This window comes from Cervus elaphus, chromosome 6 (assembly GCF_910594005.1).
Source record: "Cervus elaphus chromosome 6, mCerEla1.1, whole genome shotgun sequence".
Classification (NCBI taxonomy): domain Eukaryota; kingdom Metazoa; phylum Chordata; class Mammalia; order Artiodactyla; family Cervidae; genus Cervus; species Cervus elaphus.
The window spans coordinates 14,828,769-14,842,685 of NC_057820.1; the positions used below are offsets into that span (position 1 = coordinate 14,828,769).

The 13,917-nt window shown below is 41.1% G+C and overlaps 1 protein-coding gene across 5 annotated transcripts in view; it reads right to left on the reverse strand.

The window, feature by feature from the left end:
• The window catches only part of AFF1 (AF4/FMR2 family member 1), a 197,521-nt gene that overhangs the window by 32,736 nt on the left and 150,868 nt on the right, over nt 1-13,917 (reverse strand). For all 5 annotated transcript variants that reach the window (XM_043906243.1, XM_043906240.1, XM_043906239.1 and 2 more), the window contains 3 exons: nt 4,053-4,107; nt 3,898-3,935; nt 976-1,132 (listed from right to left, as the gene is read on the reverse strand). In XM_043906243.1, the coding sequence (XP_043762178.1) occupies nt 976-1,132; nt 3,898-3,935; nt 4,053-4,107 (250 nt within the window). The remainder of the gene's footprint in view (nt 1-975; nt 1,133-3,897; nt 3,936-4,052; nt 4,108-13,917) is intronic.

Consider the following 13,917-nt stretch of genomic DNA (forward strand, 5'->3'; position numbering starts at 1 on the left):
AGCACGGTAAGGCTCTGCCAGACATAAACTGGTATCTAACAACAACAACAAAATGATACCCGGTTACTTCCTCATCCTCCCTTGCCCTCAGACAGAGCTCTTCAGCCAGGACACCATCTCCAGATGTATTTAGTTAATGCACTAATGCAGTGGCCTTGTTTTCTTAACAGCAGAGACAAATACTGAAAACTTCAACACTTGTTTAATCAGGAAGTCTCATTTCCTGGGATTCCTACCTGAAATACACAGAACACTTTTCTCTATACAAGTGGGTCTGGGTCACTAACAATGCCTTCCCCTGCAAACATTTTTCACTGCTCCACTAAGTTTAGAAGACTGGTCAACTCTTGCTGTTACTACATTTCTTGTACTCAGCAATCCAGTAAATAGCATATATCCTCCAGATAAATTTAGTGCCTGAGATTTTCAGTCTCCTCTGTTTATCTTTACAATACCTCCGGAGGGTGGCGGATAGGCAACTTGGGGCAGAGGGACCAAGAAAGACGGCTCTGGTAAAACTACTTTGCCATCCATTTAATGCACAGGCTTTTAGTGATTCAAAAATAGAACCTCTGATGGCTTCTTTCTAGTTCACTGTTCCTGCCCTTTGCTAAAACAGGCTGTCTCCTTTTGATTGAATTCATGCATTCCTGAAATTTCAAAACGCTTTCTCATTAATATGAAAATAGCTGCCTACTGAAAACAGAGTCTTCGGTTCTCAAAAGAAGAGAAAAGAAAAGGGGGTGTACATGTTCTCAGTGAGTTTCTTTTCAGAACGGCTCTGGCAGCCACACGGAAGGACCCATCCTTTTCAACAGGAGGGAGAAGACCTCGCCCCCCAAACTCCACCATCAGATGCCTGGTGAGCAAGTAAACACAAACAGCCGACTGCGCGAAGCAGGAAGGCGCCGCCCCGGGGGATGGGACGGGGCGGCACCGGGCTTCCAGCCCCGAGGTCGACGGCGCCCCCGGTACCTCGGGAGCCGGGGCTTCTCGGGGCTCGTTCTCCTCGCTGTCACTGGAGCTGCTCTCGCTCTCCGAGTCCGAGGAGCTGTCGGAGTCGCTGGTGCTCTCCGACTCGGCGCTGCTGGAATGTGCTGAGGCCGCGGCTGCTGGCAGCGACGGCGGAGCGCTGCGGGGAAGCGACAGAGGCAATCAGAAACCCAGGCGAGGCAGATTCCTTCCCTCTTTACTCACTCCGCTCTTTGCCCGCTCTTCTGCTACTCTGCTACTCGAAAGAACAAGAGAACCCTGCAGGTCCTCCTCCCGTGTAGCGCAGGGAACAATGCTCAATGTCATGAGGCAGCCTGGATGGCGGAGGAGGCTGGGAGAGAATGGATACAGGTGTATGTAGGCCTGGGTCCCTGTGCCTTCCACCTAAAACTGTCACAAGTTATTGGCTATATCCCAATACGACATAAAAAGTTTTTTAAATTTTTTAAAAGCTAAAAAAAAACAACCAACATAATAAAAACTAAGTGAGTCGCTCAGTCGTGTCCGACTCGTTATGACCCCATGGACTATACAGTCCACGGAATTCTCCAGGCCAGAATACTGGAGTGGGTAGCCTTTCCCTCCTCCAGGGGATCTTTCCAATCCAGGGATCAAACCCAGGTCTCCTGCATTGCAGGCGTATTCTTTACCAGCGGAGCTACAAGGGAAGCCCAAGATTACTGGAGTGGATAGCCTATCCCTTCTCCAGAGGATCTTCCCGACCGAGAGCGAGCTATCAGGGAAGGCTTAACAAAAACTAATGCTCTATCTAAAAAAGAAAGTGGGGGTAACCAACAAAGACCTACTGTGTAGCACATGGAAATCTGCTCAATGTTATGTGGCGGCCTGGATGGGAGCAGGGTTTGGGGGAGAATGGATACACATACATGTAAGGCTGAGTCCCTCTGCTGTCACCTGAAACTATCACAGCTGTTAATCAGTTATACCCCAATACAAAGTAAAAAGTTAAAAAAAAAAAAAAAAAAGATTACCTTGCAGTACTCCAAAGCATGACCATGATATCCAATTGACAGCAAGGCCTATCCATGGTGGCTCAAAAATCAGTGAAAACCCTTCAAACAGCTCACCAGATAACTGCCTAACAAAAGCCCGGGGGATTTTTCTGAAGAAAACTGCGAGCTATGTAAACTTCAAGATGCCAGCTGCTCCAGATTAGGTGTTGACAAACCATGGCCCAAGCTGGCTGCCTGCTTTTCTAAATAAAGTTTTATTGCAATACATCCACACCCCTTATTTTCTGCATCGTCCGGGTCTGCTTCCGTACTACAAAAGCAGAGCTAAAGAGTTGCAGCACAGGCTTTATGGCCTACAAAGCCTAAAACCTTGACTTTCTGACCTTTTAAGTTTGCTGAGGCCTGCAATATAAAACCCAAAGAAGTTGACTTATAAAAGAACAGCCAATCCATTGAAGTGTCCCTGCATTCTCGATATGAGAACTGCAGAATAGCCAGAGGCTGCTGAATACAAATGGGGTTCCTTTGGAAAGTGATAATCCACTCACACTTCTTGGGGAGATGATAAAATGGGCCTTCTTTATGAGAGGTCTAGGATCATCCCCAAATATCAGCTGAATAACAACTGTTAAGTTTTCAGAACAGGGCAACAACTCTAGGCCTCTGAGAAAACAGTGATCACACTGCTGGACACACAAAGAATGGCAAAGTATATCTTAAAGCCTTGGCCCAGATGGAATTAGCCAAAGCAGTTAATAACTACAATTGTGAAAGCCTCCAAATCTACCCAAAACAGTTTCAAAATAACCAATGTATTAAATAACTATATTAGAATAATGAAAAATTATTAGACAGTAATAAAGTCACTAGTTGAGGCGATTTTTAAACAAACACTATATAAAAACAGAATTTTCTCATATCAAATTTGTAGTAGCTTAAGCCAGTGAGAGTCAGAAAGAGATACACTTTCAATATTTTTCCTGCCTCTAATGTATCCTCCACTTTGCAGGGATTTTTTTTTTCCCTCTTTTCCCCCCTCCTCCACTCCTATGACAAAGTTAGGTCACTTTGTCATATTTTCTAAGTTGTTACAAGCCATGAGAAATGACTGAACAAAATGAGCTACAAATAAGCAGAGTTTATGAATCCTTAAGATCTCACATAATTAAGTGAAATTCCCCCACATTAACAGGAAAACTCAGCTGGATGAGAGGTTTTCAGCAGTGAGCTTGTCTCAAAATGGATGACCACCTCTCAAGGGACTAACACAGCTCCAGGGTAGCTGAACGCTCTGTCCATGGAGGACAGGTACTGGCATATTAAATCATTGAATTCATTACCAAAGGAGATGGTAAATAAAGGTAGTTCAGAAAATTTCCATTTTCAGCAATGAAAGCATTACATTTTCTAAAATACGGTTAGCTGTTTAAAAAGTGAAATGGGTGCCATTTTCTCACACTAAAATGTACTGCAGTTCATTTTTAAAAATCACCTAAAGCAATTGGAAAATCAACACAACTGCAAAGACAGGGACTATGGAAAACAACTTCTAGAAATAATTCGGCTTTAGTTTTGAAGACAGAGTAAACCTCTCCCTTTCATAAAAACACTGGGCTCTTCAATATAACTTCTCAAATGCTGGTTACATGATACTGATGGAAGTGATTGAAGCTTATTTTAAAGGCTCAAATTTTAAACATACAGAGCCAACTAAAGATTCAGGTGGACACAGGGACTCTTTCTCTTTTATAAACAACCTCTCTAGGGCTGACTTAAGCTTCCACAATATTAAACAGGGCCTTTCTTTTACCTGTGATCTTCCGTCTCCTCCCATGAAGATGCTATGAAAGTACTAAATGAGACTAATTTCCCCATTTGGTAGGAAAAAGCAAACATTCTGTGTAGATGGGGAGAAACCAGAACACAGTACCTTGGAGGTGCAGGTGCGAAAGGAGGCTTCTCTGAGGTCTAGGCATTCATAGTAAGGGGAAGAAGGACCAGGAAAAGAACAAAAAAACAGGGTAAGTGGCTCTGAAATACTGAGGATTAAAGGACTCTTGGTATCACGGGGTGTACAGAACTTACTTGATCGCTGTCACTGTCCTCACTGTCACTGAGCTGAAGGTCATCTTTGAGCATGCTGGAACAAGCAGGGGCAGAGACATTGCAGAATTTAAAATAATGTCCAAAAACGCTTTTTCACATTTAAACAGGAAAAAGTGCTTAATGAAGCACTTAATGAAGAGGGAGTGGGACAGGTATAACTTTTTTTAATTCACCAAATGCTTCATTTTCGTGGAAATGTTAAGTTTTCCAATTTAAACACAGAAACTTGTTCAGTCCAAGCTCCTTATCATTTCAAAGCTGAATGTTTCACACATTCAGAGCATTAAAAGCAGAACTACAAGTTCTACAAGGGGTTTGTTGCCAGCCCTGAGACTTAAGTTCCCAGGTCCACACAAAGAAAACAAACAAAAACAGTGCCAGAAGTACTATTATTAATTAATACTTATGTATTATATTATTCTAATAATACTTTTCATTAACTAAATTATTAAATAATATTATTAATTTAAAAGTACTATATAAATTTAATAAATACAGAAAAAGATGTATGAAGCTTATTGAGGCAACTGTCACCAGTTACATTACATCTTTGTCCAAAAGACATTATTAACATTGAACTTTTTTACACACACACAAACCTCTTCTTCTGTCTGCTTGAACACTAATCAGTGGACAAAGCAGTAGTAATGCAAATAGGATTGCTGTCTAAAAAATTATTAACCTTACTGCTATCATTCAGGTAGAAATTATGAAAGAAACTCAGTTCATGTCCTCAAAGTTATATTAAGACTTATCTCTAGGCATTCAGGTTTATGATGAACCTAAATATTAAAAGCAAACATTTTCCAATCTGTACATGTTTATTCTGATCTTAGTCCCTTCCCTACCCCTCCTCTTCTTTACCTCCTCCATGGAGATATCCAACATCAAAGGAATAAATCAATAATTGTTCCCTCCCACTTCCCCAAAATTTACAAGCATGACTATTTGAGGAAATGTTGCAAGTGAAACTGGGGGAAAAAATAGGGAGTATTAGTGATGTTCCAAAAAGCAAATTATATAGAAGTTACAATCCTTCAGTGCTTCTAAAAATACCTCTTCAATATTCTTATCAACAATTTTTATTGCAAACTCAATTGTTCAGTCACTAACCTACCACTGAAGTAAGCAGGCATTATTTTTTGGGGAATCTATGGTAAAAAAAAAAAAAAAAAATCACTTCAAATGCACTAAAAAACATCTTGTGATAAGTTTTTTCACAAAAAATGAAAACTGTTAGCCACTTGTAAACATAGACCTTGCTCAATATTTATCTATGTGTGTTCGGCTGTGTCCGACTCTTTGCAATCCTTCAGACTGTAGCCCACTAGGTTCCTCTGTCCATGGGTTTCTCCAGGCAAGAATACTTAAGTGGGTTGCCATTTCCTTCTCCAGGGGATCTTCCCGACCCAGGGATCGAACCTGAGTCTTCTGAATCTCCTGCCACCTGGGAAGCCCAATATTTACTAAGTAGAAGCTAAATTCCTATTTTAGCAAGGCTAGAAGACACAGCCTTCAGATGCAGAACTTGGCAGCAGCAATCATAATGATGTACAAGAAAAAGTCATTCAACAGGTTTATTGCTTTAAAAACAGAAGACAAAAGATACATCTTTCTGTAAAGCAATTATCCTTCAATAAAAAAATTGATAAAAAAAAAAAAGATATATCTTTGGAAGAAATGTTAGATATAATATAACTAGGGGAAAAAAAAAAAACCTGGCAAAGTATATTCAATATAAACCAGCAACAACAAAACCACAGTAAATGGACCTCTTTGTTTCCCAGTCATTGGGTTTGTTTTGTATAAAGCTGATTTGCCTTAATTTCCTGAAACATCAATGATCATGTAATCCAACCACACTTCCTGTTGCAAGCAGAGGACTAACTAAAAACTTTGTTTGCTTAGCTACTGAATGCTGAGCTTCTGTGCGTATATACTCTCAAGTCAGAAAGTATATAAGATACTGTATGTGCAGTTAACTCAGAAAGGACTTGTTCTGACTTCTACTCTGCCTGCTCTGAGGGAATAAAAAGGGACTATAAAAATGCTGTCCTAGATCCTTCTCCTCTTCAGAGCATTAGGTAGGCAGATGATAACAAAATAGGCCTGCAGGTTATTCAAGACCGAAAGGGCTGACCGATAGTGACCTGTAAAAAAGACTGCTGAAGATACCTCCAAAGAAGCATTAACTCAAAAAAGAAAAAAAAGAGAGAGAAGAAACCAATAATGTCAAACAAAACCAAACACTTATGTAGGATGTACTAAGGATTTACATGTGGTATTAGGTTGGCCAAAAAGTTCCTTTGGGTTGTCCATGCCATCTTACAGGAAAGACTGAACAAACTTAATGGTCAATCAAACATTTCACTTAATCAAAATTCATGGGCATAATTTATTTGACACAAGAGTCAGCAGACATAATGTATTATGTCTTGCAATTGAGCCAACAGTAGCCATAGAATCTTCCAGAAACCAAGGTTTATTCTATCATTAGCAATGGGTAGCTCAATATAAATCAGTAGTGGGGGAAGAGATATTTTTCTCAAATTTTGGATAACAAACATATATTGCATCTCTAAAAAGAAAAAAGGTTAGTTAAAAAACATGACTAAGGTTTGTTAATATAGAAAATTAAACATCAATGCCATTATAATTTTTTAAAAAAGAATCTACATAGTTGGGGAAAAATGTTACTTGAGGACAGGTAAAGGTGTTATGTTTAAAGGGATCAGTTGCTAAACTCCCCTACTTGTGCCACAAATACCTGAATTTGAGGCCATGCATATCACTAAATTACCATACCAGTTATGTTTTAGGGTATTCATATAAGATAAACTACTATACTATGCTTCATATACTATACTCTATTGATATATGCAATAGACTGGTCTTTGAATGTAAAGATGACAAATGACAGCACATCTGGGTGAGCACCTTTGCACCAACTAAAAGACAAGCAAACCTCTTAGATCTCATCTCCTTCATACCAATAAACCTAAGTTAAGAAATGTAAGCCCCGAGGGCCATACTGAACTGTAAGCTTTTCTGAGGTAGGATCAAGTCATTTTCGCCTTCATATTTTATCTAGAAGTTGGTAGGCAGCCTAAGAAACTGGTTGAATGAACAGCTTCCCTTTTGCTGATTAAGTAACAGTACCACATAGCTGTGTCCTTTCTGTGATCTGAACTTGCACTGATTCTATGCACATCCCCATGGGCTGGCTCTGATCACCCCCTCACATCCTAAGGGATGAGGAAACAGCTGAGAATAGTCACCTAACTTGCCTAAAATCATGAAGTTGGTTATATGCTGGAGCTGGCACGCAAAAGCCATTTCATTGGATGCCATCTCCTAGCTCTGGCCAACATAGGACAGTCGTTAAAAAACCTAACTGAGGGAATGAAAACGAAGTGCCAGAAGCCACTGAGAGAAAGACTCAAGTTTAAAAGAAAGTAAGAACTATACTGCTGGAGTAAAATGAATACACTATTCTCCTCCTGCCTTCAATCTTTCCCAGCATCAGGGTCTATTCAAATGAGTCAGTTCTTTGCATCAGGTGGCCAAAGTATGGGAGTTTCAGCTTCAGTCCTTTCAATGAATATTCAGGACTGATTTTCCTTTAGGATGGACTGGTTTACATACTATTTAAACTGGTCAAATAACGAATTTCATTTCCAAACTTCAAGGGGGGGGGGGGGGGAAGTTATTTCAAAGCATATGGAACCATATGGCCAGGCCTGGTACTGTTCAAAAGAAAGCAAATGCTCAGGTAAAGCGACTCTTTGAACTACCATGTAGGTTTAACCACATTTTACATGATCGGTTACGTAAACTTCTTACTGAAGGGTTACAAACAATCCTCAAACCCTTTGTACAAATGCATTCCTCAGACAGCTGTTCTGCAAAGCTGAAAGAGCTGCATACAGGTTCCAGCAGGCATGCTTCAGCAGCTCAGAGCCTGCTGGTTACTGTGTGAAGACACACCAGACAAGCCTTTATTCTTTTACTATCCCTTAGTACTAGGCTTACCCAAAGCTTCAACTGCCAATACGCTGTAACATCTTAATTCAGAACCCCAAACTCTTTCAGTACACTGATTTCTTGGCTTAACATTTCCTATGATCGGGCCATACCTTTGATTTGGAAAAGAGCAAGTGGAGGCAAGCTCAAAGTAGTTGCTTGCGATTAATAAGTCACAACCCTGGCATGAGGTGTGCCCACAATGGCAAATGAAGTGATATGTACTTTTCAAAAACCACTAATGAGCATGTGAGAACGTGTAAACCTGCACAATTCTCATATTGCCCAAATGTTAAAATCACCTCAGGATTTGATTTCTTTTTTGGTGACGTGCAGAAATAAGGACTGCAAATGCTATGTGCAGCAGGTGATGGGAGGTGACAAGTTATTTAGAGGGCTCCACATACCATAAATTTTTAAAAAATGAAAAAGTGGAGCCCCTAAGACACTGTGACACAATATAAAAGGGGAGACTCTCCAAATGGTGACAGTAATTGGCAGAATTCAAGTTTATGAAGAGACCGTCGTCTATGGGAGATGGTGGGCTAACAGGGAAAAGTGACTGGATACAGGATTCACTATAGTATGTGACCTTAAGGTTAATAAGGCAAGAATTATAGGTAGAGGTGTGAAAGATTATTTAAACTCCACAGATGAAGTGAAGATTTTCTGAAGTCAGCAGACAAGGATATGAGAAAAATCACAAGGGTATAAATGAGGGAGAAGTCGGAGTCTGTGTGTGTTAATAGCTCCATCATGTCCGATTCTCTGTGACCCTATAGACCACAGCCAGATATGTTCTTCCATCCATGGGATTCTCCAGGCAAGAATACTGGAGTGCGTAGCCATTCCCTTCTCCAGGGGATCTTCCCAATCGAGGGATCAAACCCAGGTCTGTATTGCAAGCAGATTCTTTACCGTCTGAGCCACCAGGGAAACCCATTAAAGTTAATAAATAAGATTAAGTCATTAAGTATGATAAATAAGATACTAGTACAAGATAACATACTAGGCAACTGGAAACAAAATCTAGAAAAATGATTACTGAAAATGATATTCTATTAAACATTGCTTATAGGTATTTAATCAAGTTTATGTGCAATGTTTTTTCCTTCTATATTTACTGAGTATTTACTATGTCCCAGGCCCTGCTCTGGACTTTATGGATACAACTCTAAGCAGACAGAAATCCCTGTCTTGTGCACTCAGAGCCCAGGGGAGGCAGGTAAGTAACCAAGCTACATTCTTTCTCAATGTATAACAAGCCTGCAGAGGGAAGAAAAGCATGAAAGAGAAAGATGGGCATGGGTTGTTCTTCTACATCAGGTTAGTTAGGGAAGACTGTACTGATAAAAGGGATGACATCCAAGGAGGGAACTGAAAGGAGGAGGGAACACAGTGCAAGAAATGGAGGAGGGTGATTAGGACACAGAAAACAGGAACAAGGCCAGTGTGGCCAGAGTGGGAAGTATGTGTGTGAGTTTGGGGTGTTGGGGGCGCATACAGGAGGAGGTGAAGAGGTAGGTTATAGGTTATGGAAGGCCTTGGAGGCCTCTGCAGGGTGGCTGAGTAGGCAAACTCTGGGGTCACTTACTCGAGTAAATTAGCAGTATGATTAAAAATAAGACTTAAACAGTCCCTTAAGGACACCCTTGAAGTCATGTCTTCCATATGCAAATAATTACTTCAGAGTAGTCCCTTCCACTAGACCCTAGACAGCACATTAAAAAAGCAGAGACATTACTCTGCTGACAAAGGACCATCTAGTCAAAGCTATGCTTTTTCCAGTAGTCATGTATGGATGTGAGAGTTGGACTATAACAAAAGCTGAGCGCTGAAGAATTGATGCTTTTGAACTGTGGTGTTGGAGAAGACTCTTGAGAGTCCCTTGGAGATCCAACCAGTCAATCCTCAAGGAAATCAGTCCTGAGTGTTCACTGGAAGGACTGATGATGAAGCTGAAACTCCAATACTTTGGCCACCTGATGCGAAGAGCTGACTCATTGAAAAAGACCCTGATGCTAGGAAAGATTGAAGGCAGGAGAAGGGGATGACAGAGGATGGGGTGGTTAGATGGCATCACTGACTCGATGAACATGAGTCTGAGCAAGCTCCGGGAGTTGGTGATGGACAGGGAAGCCTGGTGTGCTGCAATCCATGGGGTTGCAAAGAGTCAGACACGACTGAGGGACTGAACTGAACTGAGTCACTTCCAATAAGAATTGTTACTGCTCAGTCACTCAGCCACGTCTGACTCTTTGCAACCCCATGGACTGTAGCATGCCTGGCTCTTCTGTCCTCCGCTCTCTTCTGGTTTGCTCAAATTCATGTCCATTGAGTCAGTGATGCTATCTAGCAACCTCATCCTCTGCTGGCCCCTTCTCCTTTTGCCATCAATCTCACCCAGCATCAGGGTCTTTTCCCTCAGCATCATTCCTTCAGTGAACGTTCAGGGTTGATTTCCTTGGTTTTCAAATGCCTTCAGAGCCTGCAGCCCATCAAGCCCCTTTTAAGGTGGCAAGTATTATCTGCCTCCCTCTCACCATTCAGGTTCCAGATCAAATGCCACCTTCTCTGAGACACTTTCCTGAGCCTCCCAGAAGTATCAACACCATCACCACCCCAAATGCCTCCTCAAGCCTGTCCCTATCACATCACCTAGTTTGTATTATATGCCACCTGCATTTAGTTACAAGGCATGGAAGACAAGGGCTTTATCTTATTGGCTACTGTTTCCCCAAGCACCAGCCACACAGCATGTGTTTAAGAATTAAGTACTGAATGGATGAATGGAGGCAACTTTTGGAAGCATCTCCAAATTGCCTGGCACCAAGCCCAGAGAATAATATTTATATAATTGGGGTCAAAGCATGTTAAAGAATGAGAATGATTTTTCTCATGCATAACATAAACAAACTCATTTACGTAACACCTACTGTACAACAGGCACTTGATAAACTTATTCTTCTTGTCCATTTCATTTGACCTTTGGTCTAAGACCAAGTATATATTATCATAAAGGGGTGCTCCCAGAATAGTTCAAGCCATCATTTGAGAAATATATATAGATCCAAGGGGAATACTTTGGAGATGATTGTCCAGCACTTTAGCAGTATTTTTTATAATTATTTAAAAGATGCTTTGGACTTCCCTGGTGGTCCAGTGGTTAAGAATCCATCTGCCTAGGGGAGCGCGGTGGGACCGCGAAAGGAGGGCGCCCTGGGCCCTCCTCCCTGCCCCCCCCCAAAAAAAAAGAATCCATCTGCCAAATCAGGGGACACAGGTTCAATAACCGGTCCGAGAGGAGTCCACTTGCCTTGGGGCAACTACTGGCCCACATGCCATAACTACTAAAGCCCGTGTGCCTACAGCCTGTGCTCTGAAACAAGAGAAGCCATTGCAATGAGAAGCCCAGGCACAGCAATGAAGACCCAGCACAGCCAAAAAGTTAATATAAAAATACATATATGTGTGTCATTTCATGGCTTCACCAGAATATCCCTTCAATATTATGCAAGTCCCTAGCATAAATTTGCATACAATGTTAAGTTAAATATTGTCCTGCATGAGATCCTAGAATATGGTCTACTAAAGCCAGAAATCCAAGACTTAAATTGACTATTCCAAAAGACTGTAATTCTACCATGAAAGGAGGTGCTTCTGCATTTGGGAGTTTTACCATTTTCCAAATATTGATTTATGTGTTCCGGTAACTGTAATTCTGAAATAAGCAAATTTTTCAAACACTGTTCAGAATGACCACTTGTTTGCTTTCACCCAAGCACGGAAATTTTCAGTACCCAGTATTATAAATTCTCACATCTTCCATAGCATGGCTAATAGTAACTCATTTAAAAAAAAAAAAAAAAAAGAAAAAAAGCTATAATCCTTATTCTCTTTCATTTAATACCTCTACTTTTTTCTCTTGAAAAACAGAACATTTTCTTCTATATCTAGGTCACTAAAATAATTATGAATACCAGTAACTTTGGATTCACAATTACTTATTCAGTTGGGAATAAAAACAGAGTGCATCTTTTTCTAGCAATGCCAGATATTTGAGAACCAAGAATTATTATTATTAATGAAAAGCTCTTTATTTCCATTCTGCGAAGCTGAAGGTTTAGGTAGACGTACAAATGTATCACTGACCAGCACAAATATATGTTCCTTGTTTTCAAAAGAGCTGATGAACTGTGAATAAGGGACAGGGGTATACTCACAAGGACAAATAATTTATAAGTTTAGCCCCTTAGGGTAACTTCTACTATTAATACTTCTTCCAAACATTTATCAGCAAATAGCCCTTTAAGTCAGAGCTGTCAACTGAAATAAAGATCTCAGGTGAGACACCTTCATAAAGCACAAACTTTTTTGTTAACTGAAGTTCAGCTGACTTATAATGTTGTGTTAATTTCTGCTGTTCAGCAAAGTGATTCAGTTTTACACACACACACACACACACACACATATAAGTGAAAGTGTTAGTCGCTCAGTTGTGTCTCTTTGGGACTTTATGGACAGTAGCATGCCAGGCTCCTCTGTCCATGGAATTTTCCAGGCCAGAATACTGGAATGGGTTGCCATTCCCTTCTCCAGGGGATCTTCCAAACCCAGGGATTGAACCCTGGGTCTCCTGCATTGGCAGATGCATACTTTACCATCTGAGCCACCAGTGAACCCCGATTGAACTTCCAGGACAATCCCAACCCCAGTCTTCAGGTTCAAATGCTTCCCCTCATGTGAAAAGAGATGTTCCAAGAAAGTGATAAAAATTTCAAATTGCTGGGCTTCCCTGGTGACTCAGTGGTAAAGAATCTACCTGCTAATGCAGGAGACACGGATCTGATCCCTGGATCCAGGAAGATCCCACATGCTGTGCAGCTATAAAGACCCAGCACAGTCATAAATAAATATATTTAAAAATTATATTTTCAAATTGCTGTAATTGCTCACTGCTCTAACTGATGATTTCTGCAGCAAAAACAAACATAACGGAGGGCACCATCTAGTCAGGACTTGGCAATGTGGGGGGAGGTAGAGGGTGGGAAGGAGAAGCAAGTCAGTCACAACAATGCCCATCAACTGCTGTATAGTTTCTAAAACATTAGCACGTTATCCCTTTTGAGAGGCTGGCAAAAGCACTGGTACTAGGAAACTGTGTCTGAATGTACTATCCACGATCACACACATGAAGGAAATAATGTTGCTCTTGTTATTAAGTCATAGCCAACTCTTTGTGACCCCATGGACTGTAGCCCACCAGGCTCCTCTTTCCATGGGGAAACTCCAGGCAAGAATAATGGAGTGGGTTGCCATGCCCTCCTCCATGGGATCTTCCTGACCCAGGGACTACACCCATGTCTCCTGCTTGGCAGGGAGATTCTTTATCACTGAGCCACCTGGGAAGCCCAAAGGGCATTAACAGCTGTACAGAAAAAGAAAATACTTTGTACTGTGCCCTGAGAACTCAACAGACCTAAGTCTTAGAAAGGCAGAGAATTCCAAAGCTAGGAGCCCTTAAATCAATATCCCCTCCCCTAAACTTGGGAGCAAATAGCATTGGATTCCTAGCTAATCCCTCCCCAGTGGTGCGTGGTAGAATGAATTCATCACTTGACAGCTAACTAGAGTTCCAACTACAGAGATTAAAAGTAACGGATTCAAGACATTTCTGTCACACCTACATTCTTCTACCACCTGGCTACTGCCCCCAAGTCTGAACAGATGTTAAAAGTTAACATAGACTCTCCACAGCTTATTCTCCGGTACCAGGTCTTCTGTTCCCCCCTTTTATAAGCACCATTCCACTTTTGCAAGG